The sequence below is a fragment of the Panthera tigris genome, chromosome D2 (genome assembly GCF_018350195.1).
Source record: "Panthera tigris isolate Pti1 chromosome D2, P.tigris_Pti1_mat1.1, whole genome shotgun sequence".
NCBI classification, from domain to species: Eukaryota; Metazoa; Chordata; class Mammalia; order Carnivora; family Felidae; genus Panthera; species Panthera tigris.
This window is the reverse complement of record NC_056670.1, coordinates 7,832,009-7,850,043: the sequence shown is the minus strand read 5'-3', so window position 1 is coordinate 7,850,043 and position 18,035 is coordinate 7,832,009. Positions and strand designations below refer to the sequence as shown.

Genomic DNA, 18,035 nt, shown 5'->3' with positions numbered 1-18,035 from the left:
TAGCTCTACAAAGAAGTGTCAGTTTGTGACTCGTAAAAAATCAAAGACATAGTGCAAATGCTTAAAAATCTTTCACGTTTCTTAAGTAATTTCAGCTAGATATGAAAAAAAAATTAGTTTCTGTCACAATAGACAGGGCTCCAGCTATCTTATTTCAGAAATACAGATTTATTAGAGTTTTAATGCTGCCATAAACATAAGGGTGCATTTATCTTTTCGAATTAGTGTTTTCATTTTCTTTGGGTAAATACCCAGTGGTGCAATTACTGGGTCATAGAGTATTTCTATTTTTAATTTTTTGAGGAACCTCCATTCCGTTTTCCATGGTGGCTACACTAATTCACCTTCCCACCGACAGTGCACGAAGGTTACTTTTTCTCCGTATCTTTACCACCACTCGTTACTTTATGGTTTTTGATTTTAGCCGTCCAACAGGGGTAAGGTGATATCTTGTGGTTTTGATTTGCCTTTCCCTGATGATTAGTGACGTTGAGTATCTTTTCATGTGCCTGTTGCCACATGTGTGTCTTCTCTGGAAAAATAGTCTATTTAGATCCTCTGCCCATTTTTAAGTCATGTCGTTTGTTTTTTCAGTGTTGAGTTGTATAAGTTATTTATGTATTTTGGATATTAACCTCTCATCATATATCGTTTGCAAATATCGTCTCCCACTCAATAGGTTGCCTTTTGGTCAAACATTGATTTTCTTAGACCTCTGGAGGCTGGAAGTCCAAGGTCAGGCTAGCACTATGGTAAGTTTCTGGTGACGACTCTCTTCCTGACTTCCTGCTCTCACCTTCTCACTATGTCCCCATGCAGCAGAGAGAGCTTGCTCTCTTCTTCTTTAATCCTTTACAGAAGGCCTCACCTTCATGACCTAATCTAATGGGTCTAAGTATTCCCCCAAAGACCCCGTCTCCAAGTACTATCACTGTAGTGGTTAAGGGTTTAATGTCTGAATTTGAGGGGTCACAAACATTCAACCCATAACATATTTTAATTCTATGTTTACTTTTTTTGAGAAATTGCCATAGCCTTTTCCATAGTGCCTAGACCATTTTACATAAACACTAGCAATGCACAAGGGTTCAAATTCTCCACCTCCACAATGACACTTGTTATTGTGTGTGTGTGTGTGTGTGTGTGTGTGTGTGTTTGCGTGTGCACAGGCGCACGTGTATGTTTATAATGACCATTTCAATAGGTGAAAAGTGGAATCCCGTGATTCTGACTGGCATTTCTCTAGTGACTAGTGATGTTGAGTACCTGTTTCCATGTGCTCATTGGCCGTTTACATATCTTCTTTGGAGACATATCTATTTGAGTCCTTTGCCCGTTTTGTATTCAGGTTGCTTGTTTTTATTTTTTGTTGTGAGTCTTAAGAATTCCTCACATATTTTAGAGATCAATCTGTTCTCAGACAGGTGATTTGCAAATATGTCTTCCCATTCCATACGTCGCCTTTTCACTGTGTCGATGGTGTTATTTTAAAATTTGATGAAATCCAACTTGTCCATTTTTTCGTTTGTTGTCTATGCTTTTGGTGTCATCTATAGGAAAGCATCTCTAGATCCAATGTCATGAAGTTTTCCCCTTGTGTTTTCATTTAAGAGTTTTATCATGTTAGTGCTTACGTTTCAGTCTTTGATACAATCTGAATTAATTTGTGTACATGGTATAAGGTAAAGGTCCAACTTCATTTTTTTTGTGCATGGATATCCAGTTATCTCAACACTTTCCGTTGAAAGGCTGTTCTCTTCCTCACGAAAGGTCTTGGCATTCTTCTTGCGAGTCATTTCACCATATATGCAGGGACTATTTCTGGTTCTCTATTCTATTCCATTGGTATGTGTCAGTGTTTATGCTGGTGGCACAAAGATTATTAACGCTTTGTCATAAGTTTTGAAATCAGAAAGTGTGAAACTTTCAACTTGGTTCCTCTTATCAGAATTTGTAACCCAAGAGACTAATATTTCGCCTATTGTTTCATTCCACTGTGCAATACATATTGAAAAATATGTATTTTACAAAAAGGGTTAAGGATGCAGTTATCAAAATCACTCAATATGTATATGCAAATGCTAAGAATGATGATCAGATTATGAAACTCTCAAGAGAAACAAAAGACAGAGTGTCTTGTGTTCTTCACCAGAGCTCATTCATTGAGTCATGGGAGATTTTTAAAAGAATAAATGTACTGTCGACTCTAATTCAAGACTGTCCTGAAACAAAAGCAGTATTTGCCAAATATCGGAGAAGAAAATGATAGTGGTGTAACTTAACTTTTTTTCATCAATATCATGCTGAAAAAAAAAAGCTCATTTATTACCTTATTAAGGTGCCATAAATTATGTTTATGTGGAAGCTTTCCATAATGCATATCAATAAGAATGATTTCACACTTTCCTAACATGAATCAATATGTGTATTTTATTTCTAACCAATAGCAGCATATAAATTAGCTACAAAAAAATTGAAAGAACACTTTGTGTGATATTGATAAATTTAGAGTTGCTTTTAAACTCTAATTTGAATTTGATATGAATAATAGTAATTAACATGGGCTTTCAAATGAACTTAACTTGGGACAGATGTAGTTTTCAAATTGATAAACTACTCCAAAGTCAAATTAATTCTTCTAAAAACTTTTTAAAAATTGTCAAAGTAGATGCAAAGGTACAAGGAAAAGGATTTATTGGTAGTCAATTCAGGTAATAAACAACTTTGAGATATGTTCGGAGCACCCCGGATATGTGAAACTACTCTTTTAAGAATACATTTTATGAAATCGAGACACAGATCACGTATGTCTGGTAGAAAATTTAGCTCCCAAATTGACACCTTTTTATAGGAGTAAATTACACTCCGGATTTTAAGGGCTTAATACAAAAAGTAATGTAAAATATCTCAATAATTTTATAATACTTGCATGTTGAAATGATAATCTGGATATAACAGATTACCATATTTTTTAATGTTTATTTTTGAGAGGGAGAGAAACAGAGCGTGAGTGGGGGAGGGGCAGAGAGAGAGGGAGACACAGAATCCGAAGCAGGCTCCAGGCTCTGAGCTGTCAGCACAGAGCCCGATGCAGGGCTTGAACTCACAGATTGCAAAATCACGACCTGAGCCGAAGTTGGACACAACCCAGGTGCCCCTGAATATAATGGATCACTATTAAAGTCACACAGATATTATAAAATTAGCTATTCCTACTAAAATAAAATGTTTTTCCTGTAAACCTTGTACCTGACACAGCTGATTACCATTAATACGTTAATTTAAGTCACTCACCGTAATTGTCCTTCCATGCTAGCTGCCTGGTGAACTACTTTTCCATGGACCAATCATTGGTGCTTTGCTCTGTTTAGGGGCAAACTTTTACAAGATTTATAAAGATAAAAGTAGAACAGAAAATTGGGTTTTGTACAAGAACACTAAAATTCAAGGCAACCAAGATTTTAAATAACATTTTTTTAAAGATTATCACCAAGTTAGCCAAAGTACTTAAACAAAATGTGAAGTTACCAAAAATCTGCCTTATTAGTAACACTCATCTATGACTAAATATAATTTCCTGAAAGCTGACTTGAGGGTTATTTTTCTTCAGCTTCTGGTATTGAAATGATTGGTTTGGCTCTAGATACACAACACAACAATGAAAAACATTATGCCATCCCTCTCTCTCTTATTGATTTTAGGTGCCTAATGTACGTGTCTTCAAAGTAGTCAATCCTAAATTGCGTTCCTTTGAGCAAAAGTTGCTAAACAGAGTCACAAGGATGCCCCCCCCAAAAAAGAGTATTGTTCTAGAAGAAGAAATAATATGAGAACATTTAAGTTCAGTGCAATCTCATTTTTAAAGCTACTTTTCCACATTTATGCATTTATGCTACTCTAAACACATTCACAAAAATGAGAATACATCTACAGTGGTTGTTAGGGGTAGAGTGCTAGCTTCAGTTAAAAAAATATTAAAATTATTAAAACATGATTGTAATTCTCATAAAAGCCTGAAACAGACTTCTGTTCTTCGTTCTGGCAGTTACTGCAGTAACAGCAATGAGTTGTAAATAGTCTCTGAATGGTATAAAGCAGTTCAGATATAGAAACAACAGTCTTAAAAGTATTGCTAGGTTTTGGGGCGCCTGGGTGGCTCAGTCAGTTAAGCATCTGACTTCAGCTCAGGTCATGGTCTCACGGTTCATGAGTTCGAGCCCCGTGTCGGGCTCTGTGCTGACAGCTCAGAGCCTGAAGCCTGCTTTGTATTCTCTGTGTCTCTCTCTCTGTGCCCCTCTCTTGCTTGTGTGCGCACAATCTCTCTGAAAAATAAATAAACACTAAAAAAAAAAACAAAAAAAAGTATTGCTATGTTTCAAAGATTTATCCCTATGGAAAACATGAGCAAGTTGTCCATTTCTTACTCAAGCCATGTGATAAAAAGCATAATATAGTTTGAGGACGGGCTAAGATTATTTCAACATGCATATTGTAAACCCTAGGGAAATTACCAAAAATGTTTTAAGGGTAAATAATAAGCCAATAAAGGAGATAACATGGAATAATAGTAAATGCTCAGTTAAACCCAGAGAAGTAAAAAAAAAAAAAAAAAAAAAAAAAGAGAGAGAGATAAAAGAAAAATAAATATGGTAGCAACATAGTAGATTTTAATCACTAATTACTTTATGTGCAAATAGTATAATTATACCGGTTAAAGACAGAGACTGTCAAGTTAAATTTTTAAAAAAGCAAGACTAAACTGTGTGTTCTCTACAAGAAATTTATGTTAAATTCAGATACTTAGGTTAAAAAAGTATACAGCAAAATATGCCCAAGAAAGCTGGACTAATTATGTTAATTTCAAATAAAGTTGACTTAGGGGAGCCTGGGTGGCTCAGTCACCTAAGCGTCTGACTTCGGCTCAGGTCATGATCTCACAGTTAGTGGGGTCAAGGCCCATGTTGGGCTCTGTGCTGACAGCTCAGAGCCTGGAGCCTGCTTCTGATTCTGTGTCTCCCTCTCTCTCTGCCTCTCCCCTGGTTGCACTCTGTCTCTCTCTCTCTCTCTCTTTCAAAAATAAGTAAACATTAAAAAATTTTGCAAATAAAGTTGACTCAGAATAAGGAATATCATTATGGATAAAAAGGGAGGTTACATTAACGGTATGGAGTCGATTCTCCAAGAAGACATAACAATCCTAAGTGTCTATATACCTAACAACACAGCCTTACATATATAAAGCAAATATTTTATAGGCCTGAAAGGAGAAACAGACAATTTTGCAATTATATTTGCAGAATTCAACTGTCCTTTTTTGGTAAATAGTAGAATGAGTAGACAAAGATTAGTAAGGATATAGAAAACCTGAAAAATACTATAAATAACTTGACTTAATTGACATATATATAGCATTCTACACAACAATAGCAGAATATATATTCTTCTCCACCATTCAAGAAACAGTCACCAAGATTCTGGCCCATAGACAAGACCTAAGTCTAAAGGAATAGAATTCATACAAAGTTCTTGAGCCATAACAAAGCTGAACTCACAACCAATAATAAGACCATATCTTAGAAAGTACTCAAATAGTTGGAAATTAAATAACACATTTCTAAATAACCTGCAGGTCAAAGAAGAGCAAAATTTAAAACTGTTTTGAACGAACTGAAAATGAAAATACAACACAGCAAAATTTGTGGGCTATACCTAAACAGCATTTAGAAGAAAGTTTACAGCCATGACCATTCATGCGAGAAAATAAGAAAGGTAAGAAAAATCAGTTTAACTGAAGTTTAACCTTAAAGGAACTAGAGGGGGAGAAAGCAAATTAAACTTAACATTAGCAGAAGGAAATCAATAATAATGATTAAAATAGGAATCAATGAAAAGAAAGGAAAGAAAAATAGAGAAAAGGCAATGAAACCAAAAGCTGGTTCTTTGTATCATTTCTAAATGTGTAGGATGTAATTAAACCGGTGCTTAAGGAAAACGTATAACTGCTTAGATACTCGCTTAATAGACATGAATGGAAGGACTTTTGCTGTACAATGTCACTTAACTTTGTGAAATCTTGAGTTACGTACCCGTAATGACTTGTGCCATCTTTAAAGATGACAACATACGAGGCTCCTAAGTGCCCCTCCTCCCACAGACACCCTGAACGGACAGCTACACACGGATCAATTCTTGCTGAAAGAAATCTGGAAACTAGCTGAGCAGCGACTATACACTGGGCAAAGGAGGACGTGGTACCACATCAAAACTGGTAGGAAAGGCTGAGACACACTCTTGTACAACACCACACAACTGGGAGGGCATCCTCAAACTCCCAGCTTCTCCCTGAGGATCACAGGATTTGGACACCACATCTAGGGCCCCAACTTTTAAGTCACACACTTGAAGGATGCCCACCCCGAACACCCAAGTCTGAAAGCCAGTAAAGCTTGCATCCATCCTTGAGACCGCCAGGACCATAGCAAATAAAGGAGCAGTATGGGCAGGTGTGAGCATTTGCCAGATAGATCGCCCTGGGGCTCGATACAGAGGAAGTAGGCAAAAAAGGCCCATCTCTCAGTCTTTCCCTAACAAAGGTCTATTTCAAACGCTGCCGCGTGAGGGTCAGGCTTCTAATTCAGCACACATCTAGGGGCTGACTGCCACCCTCCCCAGAGATCACGGAAGCCTACGGACACTTCTTCTACCCTTTCTCTCTAGCCCACTCCAGGTTGTCAGTGTCTCCCTGGAGGGAACAGGAACACATCTAGCACCCCAGATTTTGTGGCTGCCTCTTGAGGGGACCGGCCCCTGATTCCTTGGCTCTGATAACAAATGGGGCTTACCTTTAAAGATCCCGCAGGGCTGTAGCAAACAAAGAAGTTCTTAATGGGGTCAAGAGCAGCCCTCTTCTCCCCCATACAGCCAGGCTGAGTGCAGAGGAAGCAAGCAAAAATGCCCACCTACAAGTGTCTCCCTAGAAGGGGCCTAAATACATACTTTCCCAGTGGCGGCCTGATGGGCTGGCTTGTATCGGGGCACTGACTGCTCTTAGGACACTGATGATCTGGGCACGGTTCCAACTACTCGGGGCCACTAAGAACAAATAAGGCGGGTTGGGTAATCGCAAAAGACATTCACGAGTAGGCTGGGATGACTGACAAGGTTCATCTCCTATAATGAGACCACTCTGTCAAGACTAGGAGAGGTAGCTATCTCATCTGATGCACAGGACCCAGGAGAGAGAGTCAAGGAAAATGAAGAAACACAGGGATGTGTTCCAAACCAAAGAAAGAAATAAAACTCCAGAAACAGATCTTCCCGAAATGGGGATCAGTACTTAACCTGATAGAGAGTTCAAATAACAGTCATAAAAGCTCCTCCCCACGATCAGGAGAACAATGCATGAACAAAGCGAGAATTTCAACAAAGAGATAGAAACTATTAAAAAGTACCAAACAGAAATCACAGAACTGAAGAATAAAATGACCGAACTGAAAAATTCAGTTGAGAGTTTCAATAGCAGGCTAGATCAAGTGGAGTGAAAGATTAGTCTTCACTAATCACAGAGCAGTGGGATTCATTTAAGCAGAGGAGCAAAAAGAAAAAAGAACGAAAAAGATTGAAGACAGTTGAAGGGTTTATGGGACACTCACAAATGGACCAATATACACATTATACAGTTCCCAGGAGAAGAAAGAGAGAAATGGGTAGAAAGCTTATTAAAATAATAATGATAATAATAGTAATAATAATAACAGCTGTAAATTTACCTAATCTAAGGAAAGAAACAGGCATTCAGATCCAGGAAGCCAAGAAACTAACAAAGGAGATGAATCCCGAAAGACCCACACCAAGGCACATTATAATCAAATTGTCTGGAGTTGAAGACAAGGAGAGAATCTTAAAACAGTAAGAGAAAATGACTTGTTATCTACAATGGAACTTCCATAAGACTATCAGTAAATTTTTCAGCAGAGACTTTGCAGGTCAGAGGGAGTGGCATGATATGTATATTCAAAATGCTGAAAGAAAGAGAAAGAAGAAAGAAAGAAAGAAGGAAAGGAAGGAAGGAAGGAAGGAAGGAAGGAAGGAAGGAAGGAAGAGAAAGAAACCCACCAACCGAGAATATTCAACACAGCAAAGTTGCCTTTCAAAATTGAAGGGAACATAGTTTGCCAGACAAGTGAAAACTGGAGTTTATCACCACCAAATGGGTCTTGTAAAAAACATTAAAGGGGCTTCTTCGCAGTGAGATGAAAGGATGATACTAAGAAACAGGAAATCACATGAAACTATAAAACTGACTGGTAAGGTAAATATGTAGTTAAATTCAGAATTCTTTAACGTTTCATGGCGGTGGGTGAATCTTGAGATTTCTTTTGTAAAATTAGCAAGCAGCGATCGTGAACGTATGGTAGGAAAGGAGAATGTGCTAGACCACAAAGGCTTTTACAGATATATTAGCGGAAAGTACTTTCAGCAGTTGAGAATGTGGAAAACGACTTCTTTAAAATTATGACTACCATTTAGAAAATCTGCCTTTACTTACGCGTGTGTGCAGTTTGACGATTGCTGTCCCACCCAATGCTTCGACTCCTTTTGCAATATCCCCCCTATTGTGCTCATCCAGGTTTAGCAGGCTTCCCCAGTTGGGAGAGCTACTTCCTGAGGAAATTTTTTCCATTTTTAGATGTATCTACTTAAAATCATTCCTTACATATGTTCTTTGTGTTAAGCCAGAATCTATTTTCTTATAGTTTCATCAATTGATTTTAGTATACCGATATATCTAATTATGTGTCTCTCTTAAGATCTTTTCCATATTTGAAGATAACTCTCATGTTTTCCTGAAGTTTTCTCCAGGCTAGAAATTTCTAGCCTTCTTACCTATTCAAATAAGTTCATTTCAACTTTGCTTACCATCCTGGACACCTTTCTTTGGAATGATACCAGTTTCTGAATGATCCTCTTAAAATCCGGGTTCCAGCCCTGAACACAGTATTTTAAATGTGATCTGGCTAGTCTAAATAGTGTGGGACTATCACCTGTCTTGCTCTGCAGCTATAATTCATTTATATTTATTTTTTGTCTTGACAGCTTTCTTATATTAACTCATAATGAGCTTAAATCCAAGGAAAATTCTAAGCCCCCTTCCCTTGATTCTGTAAAATTATTTTCTAGATACTTTGAATAGCCTTGTCCAATTTTTTTTTTTTGGTTAAATTTGTGTCAGTGACTCGTATGGAAATCTCTTGAACTCCTGATCTTAAAATAACCATAGGAGGCTCTCTTGATTTTAGGCCATCTATAACACGGTTAACTGAAAACAGGTGGAGCTCTGCATCACACTGGTAGATATCCTTCGCTGATTGGCATGATATTTTTCTATTATTGTAGTCATACCATAAAAAAGCACTCCCTGAGAAAGTATTTTCAACACTGAAATTGCCCCCACTGAATTACCATTCAGCCTGTCTTAGTTTAAGCATTATCCTTGAAAGACTTGTATACCTTCCAGGCAAATAGTTAGTGAACTCTGTTTCTGAGAATTCTACCTTTGATTATAGTTGTCAAGGATACTGAATTGACTATGACAAGGTTTCTCTTGGTGCTTAAGTTCTAGTAAGTAAACAATAAAGAAGTGAGTAAAAAAAAAGCAAGGTAGTTTCTAAAAGTATTAAGTGATGGGAAGAAAATTAAACGGGTTAGTGGAATAGAGAGTCACAAGGTGGTTGTTTTAAGTCAAATGGTTAGAGAAGGCTTCTTTTAGGTGACTTTTAAGTGGGATTTATTTAGGTATTTAATGTTTATTTTTGAGACAGAGAAAGAGAGAGAGAGAGAGAGAGAGAGAGAGAGAGAGCAAGCGGGGGAGGGGCAGAGAGGGAGACAAAATCCGAAGCAGGCTCCAGGCTCCAGGCTCTGAGCTATCAGCAGAGTCCGATGTGGGACTTGAACTCATGAACTGTGAGATCATGACCTGAGTTGAAGTCAGACGTTTAACTGACTGAGCCACCCAGGCACCCCTTAAGTGGGATTTAAACGAGCATAAGGAAACATCAGGAATAGGAAAGAAGATAAAAGTTCAAGGTGACGAGCAAGACTAAATTTAAACACGTCCGTTTTAGCTATTTTGCACTCCTCCTTTCTTTAGTCATTCCCAAATTTCCCAGAAAGAACACCCTAGTAACAGCAGCCGACCACGGACCCACAACCCTACAGTTATAGCTCTGGGCTAATACAACCCATTCTGGAGGGTGGGGGTGGAGGCTGAGGCTAGCCCACTCTCTGAAGACTAAGGTAATGAGACATCACAAGCCACCGTGGCTACCTCTGTTCAACGGTCATAACAATCCCCAGTTCTCCATAACTTTCTAAAGAAAATATTATTGATCATAGCAGAAAAGCATAAGAGAATGAAGGATTGATGCAAATTCGCAACTGGAAACACAAGTCAAAAAAGTATGCTTAGACTCCAGAACCGCATAAGCAAAGGTTTACCACTTTCACAGATGCGTGGAAAATTTGAGGGTGGATTCAGGGAACATAAAATAATTCAGTGTCGCTCTAGCACAGGACAGATGAAGATTATGAAGATAAGATATAAACATAGGTTGGGGAAATATCAGTGAACACTATTTATGCCGAGCAGTTCCCCTGGGTTCGCTATGAAACTGAGAGCTACTGAAAGTTCTTTGAGGATGGTAGTGACTGATCCAGAAGCTCAGTGCGGAATACAGGTTAGGCGCAGGGAGACCGCTTAAAAAACCACTAGAGTAATCCTGCTAAGAAGTAACGGTTGCTCGGGGCGTCTCGGTGGCTCAGTGGGTTAAGCGTCTGATTCTTGGTTTCAGCTCAGGTCATGATCTCAGGGCTTCATGTGCTGGAGCCCCACATCGGGCTCTGCACCGGTAAGGCAGAGCCGGCTTTGAATTCTCTTTCTCCCCCCTTCGCTGCCCCTCCCCCATTCACGCTCTCAAAACAAATAAACTTTAAGAAAAGAAAAAGAAAATTCTTTAAAAAAAAGAAAAGAATGAATGGTTGCTTGAATTTAAGCAATGGAGTCACCTGTTGGTGATTTCTTTCTTTCTTTCTTTTACCTTAGAGAGAGAGAGTAAGCAGGAGAAGGAGACAGAGGGGGAGAGAGAGAGAGAGAGAGAATGAATCTCAAGCAGGCTCCACACCCAAGTGCAGAGCCCAATGCGGGACTCGATCCCACGACCCTGGGATCACGACCTGAGCCAAAATCAAGAGTGAGACTCTCAACTGAATGAGCCACCCAGGAGCCCCTGCGATTGCTTTTCAAAATGCTAAATGTGCACAGATAACGAGAACGCAGCGAAACAGGCACTTTAGTCCACTTCTGGTATTTCTGGTGGAAGTTGGATTTTTCTGGCGTAGAGTGGTGTGGGGTTGGATTTAAGAGACAAAGGAGAAGAGGTCAAAGACCAGAAGACTAACACTTAGCCAGAGGAGAGAGGAGAAGTTATTGAAGATGACCATGAGGTTGGAGCCCTGATGGTGCAAGAAACGAGGAAGCAGGAGGACATGGTGGGAATGGGGGGAACAGACTCAAAAAACCCACGGGGACCTGCCCTCCCCTCAACCGCGAGACACTGCGGAGCCTCGGGCAGACTCATGTTAACTCAGTGTCTGTATTTACATTATGCTGGTGGCAGAGGCCCGTTGTCATAGGTTATTTCAAATATCCTTTCCAGACAATTCTGAGATTTTATTTTTAATTTTTTTATGTTTATTTTATTTTTGACAGAGAGAGACAAAGCACGAGCAGGGGAGGGGCAGAGAGAGAGGGAGACACAGACTCTGAAACAGGCTCCAGGCTCTGAGCTGTCAGCACAGAGCCCCACACGGGGCTCGAACTCACGAACTGTGAGATCGTGACCCGAGCCGAAGTCGGACGCTCAACCGACTGAGCCACCGGGCGCCCCACAATTCTGAGATTTCAGAATGGGGTTGCAACAATCTCTGCAACTAGACTGTAAACAACTTTAAGGCAGGGATTGATGAATTTATTCAGTCTACCGTATCAGCTTTACTTGCTTTATACCAAATAGATGCATATATACATCTATAAATGAATAAATACATGGCTTCTATAAAACATTTGAAATTAACAGAAAAATATAAGTACATCTGCTTCCTCTCCTATTTCTCTAATACTGCGTATGTCCTTGTTTCTGTGTGTGTTTCCCATCCTCTGGGATTCTACTGGTTTCGAAGCAGTTTTTCATCATTACACGATGAGTACTTTTCCCATACACCCTTAAACGTTTAAGCCGTATTTTCTTAGTAGCTTTATTCAAATGTTCAGATAGCTATAATCTGATCAATCAAATCCCACTGATTGTTTACCGGAATGTTTCTAATAACACTGAGGGAAACACGTTTCTACATAAATCCTAATGTATAGCTATACGCTATTTTCCTAAGATAAATGTCTACAACTGGTATCTCTCATTTAAAGGACAGTTTTAGGGCTTTTGATATATGATCAAACGCTACTCCGGTCAACTTAGCCATCGCACTTCCATCACTACTGCATTAAAGTGCGTTCTGCTACATTCCTGCCAAATGTAGGCACATAACCTTTTGAAAAGCAATTCCCAAAAAATAAAAAACGATATCGCATTTTTTGGGCTTTTTTTGGTATTGCATTTTAATTTTTATCTGAATATAGGAAAGTTAAACCTTCTAATCTGTTTATTGGACTTCTGTTATTTCTTTCTATTCAAAAATTGAATCTGCACATTTTCGTTTTGGATTTTGTCACTTAATTGTGTCTTTAAGATTTTATATAAGGATATTTAGCTTTCATCTTTCATACCTGCCCCCAGATTTGCTACTTGTATTTTGTCTTGTGCATTTTGGACATACAAGTTGTAAATAATTATGTATTGTTTTCCTGTTCAGTTCCATCTTTTATTTTTATGTAAGTCTTCTTACAGACTATATATATTCATCTATATTTTCATCTAGTTCGTCTTTTATCAGACGTACGTACCGATCCATCACCAATGACGTATGGTAATTTTTTATGACCTAATTTTTACATAAAGTAAACCTTCCAATTTTTAAATGTTTTCATTGTAATTGACTACCATTGTCAACTACCATTGACTACCATTGTCATAGCTATTCAGTTTCTGTAGTTTTCCAGGTGATAATTTATCTGCAAGCCACTGTAACTTAATTCTTTATGTTTTAATAGTTGGTCGTTCTCACTGAGAATTTCCAGGACAATGTTGGGGGGAAACAGATCAGCGATAAAGGCATGAACCCTGTCCTGTCCACCTCTGCATCCCACAGGATATCGGAACGTGTTCCGGCATAAAAACATTTACTGAAGAGCGGAGCGATCTCACGTTTTCTGGTCAATCACACATCTGTAATCGTCACAGATCTGAAACGAAGACACTAGTGTCCCCATTCCCCAGATGGAGAAACTGAGGCTCGAGCTGAGGTAACACACACAGAGCCCGGAGGCCAATCTTATTAGAACCGTCCCAGGATTCCGACATCCTTCGGGGCATCGCTGGTGTGGTCCCCCCTCCGCCCCTCAAGACCGCAGTGTCACGCCGGCAGGGGCGCGCACGGGGACCGGGGCTCAGCTGCGGCTCCAGCCGAGGGGGGGGGCGGGGCAGGTGCGCGCGCCGTCCCCCCCCCCCGCCGCTCGGCTCGGTCCCCGGAGCGCCGGCTCCCACCCCCCAGCCCGGCGGGCCGCTCGCCTCGCGCCTGCCCCCTGCAGGCCGGCCGCGGGGCTGCTCGCGGGCGGGGCGGGCCCGGAGCGCGGAGCGGGGTGCGGACATGGCGCGGGTGCTCATCGTGGGCGCCGGGCTGACGGGCAGCCTGTGCGCGGCGCTGCTGAGGAAAGAGACGCCCCGGCCTGTGCACCTCACGGTGTGGGAAGAGGCCGGGGACTCAGGTGGGTCGTCCGGAGGCCGAAACCGGGGCAAGGAGGCCGCCGCCGGCCGGGGTTTCCGAGGCGGCGAGCGGCCCCCCCGGGGGAGTCGGTGAGAAAAATCCAGTGGCGGCCGCGGCCGGCGGGTCCCGGCAGCGGCATGCGCAGTGCGCGCCCGGCCACGTGACCGGGGCCTCAGCCCTACCCCCCCCCCCCCCCCCCCACAGGGCCCGACGTGGGGGAGGGGGGGCTGTGACCCTGGCGCGGTGGGCGGTGGTGTCGGGGAGCGGGAGGGGTCCCCCGGCAGGAGGAGCGAGGGGAACCGGCGAAGCGGGAGGAGGGGAAGGAGGGGTGGGGGGAGGGAGGAGTGAGAGGAGCGGGAGGAGCCCCGGGCCCCGGGAAGGAGGGAGGGAGCGGGGAAGGAAGGGAGGAGCGGGAGGATCCCCGGGCGGGAGAAAGGGAGGAGCCCGGAGGAGCTCTGGCCGTTTGCAACGCTTGGGCCTGGGGTCTTGGCCAATACGTGGGCTTACATCGCGGCCTGCTGGTGCCTTCGTGGCCTTCTCCCCGCCTCGAGGATCCCGAAGTGCCCGTTGGCCAGGACTTTACGAAGACCTACTTTACAGAATCCTTGTTTTCTCATGAAACCTGAGTGCAAGAGTGAAAGCATTCCTTGACTGATGCATCCTGACGTGCCATTCGTTGTGTCGTTTTATTTGATCCATTCATCCGTTCTTTAATGAAACATGGGAGTCCGTGCTCCCGGCGCCGAGCTGAACAACGCTTGCCGCCCCATTCTTGTGCCCTCTTTGAGAAAGGGCCTCACGGTGACCAAATTGTCTCTGGACTGCTTCCTGACCATGGTAGGTTGCAGAGCCTAAAACTGAAACAAACAAAAAAAACCACCAAAAGGTCTTTTTAAAATACGGCTATGATCTGTTCGGCCCGACCTGAGCTGAACAGCCTGAATCTCAGGAGGTTCATTCTGATGCACTAAGACGTTTCCTGTGGATTCATTCAAGGGGGGAGAATGGCTACGGCCCGGAGTCCTTGCAATCCACAGAGCACCGTTGACTTGGGAGCCCAGTACATCACCCGCACTCCCCATTATGCTAAAAAACACCAAAGGTGAGTTAGTTGCGAGGGATGGAATCCTTCTTACGGGGTGTATGATGTAAACATGTTGAGATCGTCCATTTTTAGCTCTGCCTCTTGTAATAAAATATAGTGAGGGCAGGACAATATTGTCGCTGTCGGTGGTGGTAGCAGGTAGAGGTGAACCTGAGTGAAGTGGATAAGCTGGGATACAGGTCTCCCGGGGTTATTGAGAAGACCGGAGGAGCTCTTACCCCACGGGGGCTCAGTAAATGTGCTTGACCGAGTCAGGGTTGAGGAAGAGGGAGGCTGGCTGTGATGCCAGGCAGTCTGCACCAAATTCAAGATTGGTGCCCTGCCTGCCTTTCTGTTTACCTTCACTGACTTTAATTTTGAAATATGCAAGAAAATGGGCCTTCTGCTAATGTCAGCAGAAGTTTTATGGATTCTCCAAACGTTGCTGTTCGTCACTTGAATTCTGTTTTATTAGTATTTTTTTAAGTAAGCTCTGTGCCCAAAAAGGGGCTTGAACTCACGACCCAGAGATCAAGAGTTGCATGTTCCACCGACGGAGCCAGCCAGGCCCGCCCTAAACTATGTTTTATCAACACAAAACATGTATAGAGTCGATCATGTCAAGATTTCTAGTTGTTATTTAGAATGATAATCTCTAAGAATTCTTGGACGAGACTATATAGTATTTTTAAGCTAACTAATTACAGTATGTAATTATATATGTTGATTTATTTCAGTTTTTATGATGAACTGTTAGCTCACGGCATTTTGAAACCTCTGACCTCTCCAATTGAAGGGATGGTAATGAAAGAAGGAGACTGTAACTTTGTGGCACCTCAAGGACTTTCTTCAATCGTTAAGCATTACCTGAAAGAATCAGGTGCGGATAAGGTTTTCTCTGCCTTCTTTTAAAATTAGCATTTACAAATAAAAGTTGTATATATAGTCAAATATTAATACTATAAAGAAAGTCATAAAATACGTGTTCTCCCGTTCACTGCTCAACAGCTAATTTTCTCTTCCTAAAGTAATTCCTGATAATAGTTTTCTATATATGCTTCCAGAAAAATGTTTATGTATCTATTGATCTTATATGACTATCTTTATGTATTTATTCATACGTGTTTATGTTTTCTCTTTTTAAGATATGCACACAGGATTATTTTACATAAACCATTCTACAAGTTGTTTGGTCTGTTTATAATAAATCAACCCTCCCCCCCCCCCCCCGCCCTCATTTTCTATCTATCTACCTCCTATTGGTTCTGTTTCTCTGGAGAATCTTAACACATCGTCATGGACAGAATCGTATCTTAGGTCTGTTTTCATATCAACAAATTCAGTATGCTTCATTCTTCTCAATGCCTGTTCAGTATTACATTATTTATGTATAAATAAATAAATGAATACACTGTTCATTAGCTATTAACTTTCTGGTAAATATTTAGGTAAATATTTAGGGGGGTGATAGGTTGTTTTGGTTTTTGCTAATACCAATGTTGGTGCATTATCTGGCCCTGATGCACTTTTGTAAGCATATCTGTAGGACCAGTTTCTAACAGTACGATAGCTGTCAAATGGTAATGTGGATTTTTGTTTGTTTGTTTGTTTTTTGAGAGAGAGAGAGAAAGCAGGGGAGGGGCAGAGAGAGAGGGAGACAGAGAATCTGAAGCAGGCTCCCTGCTGTCAGCGCAGAGTCTGACTAGGGGCTCGAACTCATGAACCATGAGATCCTGATCTGAGCCAAAATTGGATGCTTAACCGACTGAGCCATCCAGGCACCCCATAACGTGTATTTGTAATGCTATCTTTTCCTCTTAAAGAGCATCTCATCATCAACGGTGAATGGGACATTACATCTTGATATTATGGAGATTTTTGGGTTTTGCCAATGTGACAGGTTAAAGATGATATATTTTTGTGTTTTGATTTGCATTTACTTAATGAGTGAGTTGTTTTAACCAGCTCTTTGCATTTTTTTCTTTGAATTTATTTATAACCTTTGACTCTTTTCTATTAGGATGTTCATTTGTTCCTTATGTATTTTATGAATGTTTTGAAAATGACCTTTGTTTTTTTTTGAAAATGACCTTTTCAAAAATGATGATAAATGATCTTGGATGATAAATGTTTTTTTTCTTAAACAGAAGTAGGTTTCTTGATGAGTCATCATTAAATAAAATGCCCAGTTCAAGATCACTGAAGAAAGGTGCTGAGAATTTTTGTTTCCTAAGAGGATAATTATTGTTTTGATCTTCATCAAATATTAGTTATTGAGAACTATCCCAGGCAAGGGAGAGATCAGTGAGATTGAATATACAACATGAGAACATAGTAAATACCATTCTGGTTAGACCATTTCTCCATCTAGAATTCAGTCTGTGGTCATGTATTACTCAGGATTTTCCAGAGAAACAGAATGAATAGGAGATAGACAAAATAAGATACATGTACGTGTGTGTATACATATATATATATATATATATATATATGTATACACATATATATATACACATACGTATGTACATATATATATATACATACAATAGGATATATTGGATATATATAATAGGATACATATGTATATATATATGATTTATTATAAAGAATTGGTTTATGTGATTATGGAGGCTGGCAAATGTCAAGATTTGCCGGATGAGTTGGCAGGCTGGAGACCCAGGGAAGCCAACGGTTTAGTTCCAGTCCGAAGGCTGAGAACCAAGAGACGTAATGATACAATTCCAGTCTGAAGGCTAGCAGCCTCCAGACCCAGGAGGAGCTGACTTTTCAGTTCAAGTCCAAGTACAGGGGAAGAAAACCCTCCAAACCCTTGTTCCAGCTTGAAAGCGGTCAGGCGGGAAGAATTCTTCTTCACTGTCAGGAGGGTCAGGCTTTTTGTTTTATTCAAGCCTTTGGCTGATTGGATAAGACTCATCTGTGTTAAGTAGGGAGGGTAATCGGCTTTGCTCAGTCTACCAACTTAAATGTTAATCTCATCCAAAAAACACCCTCA

General features: G+C 40.9%; 2 protein-coding genes across 21 annotated transcripts in view; one reads left to right on the top strand and one right to left on the bottom strand.

Annotated features, from left to right (window-relative positions):
* LIPJ (lipase family member J) overlaps positions 1-9,533 on the bottom strand; it is a 36,988-nt gene extending 27,455 nt beyond the window's left edge. For 5 of the 15 annotated variants that reach the window (XM_042960352.1, XM_042960360.1, XM_042960363.1 and 2 more), the window contains exons 1-2: positions 9,463-9,517; positions 8,549-8,664 (exon numbers count right to left, since the gene is read on the bottom strand). In XM_042960352.1, coding sequence (XP_042816286.1) covers positions 8,549-8,625 — 77 coding nt within the window. In that variant the 5' untranslated portion in view covers positions 8,626-8,664; positions 9,463-9,517. The other 10 variants (XM_042960358.1, XM_042960354.1, XM_042960356.1 and 7 more) reach the window with 10 other exon arrangements.
* Positions 9,534-13,799: 4,266 nt separating this feature from the next.
* Positions 13,800-18,035, top strand: part of RNLS (renalase, FAD dependent amine oxidase) — a 278,831-nt gene continuing 274,595 nt past the window's right edge. For 5 of the 6 annotated variants that reach the window (XM_015536263.2, XM_007079260.3, XM_042960460.1 and 2 more), the window contains exons 1-3: positions 14,355-14,775; positions 14,935-15,040; positions 15,760-15,902. In XM_015536263.2, the coding sequence (XP_015391749.2) occupies positions 14,652-14,775; positions 14,935-15,040; positions 15,760-15,902 (373 nt within the window). In that variant the 5' untranslated portion in view covers positions 14,355-14,651. Of the gene's footprint in view, positions 13,940-14,354; positions 14,776-14,934; positions 15,041-15,759; positions 15,903-18,035 lie in introns of those variants that run through there. The other variant, XM_042960459.1, reaches the window with a different exon arrangement.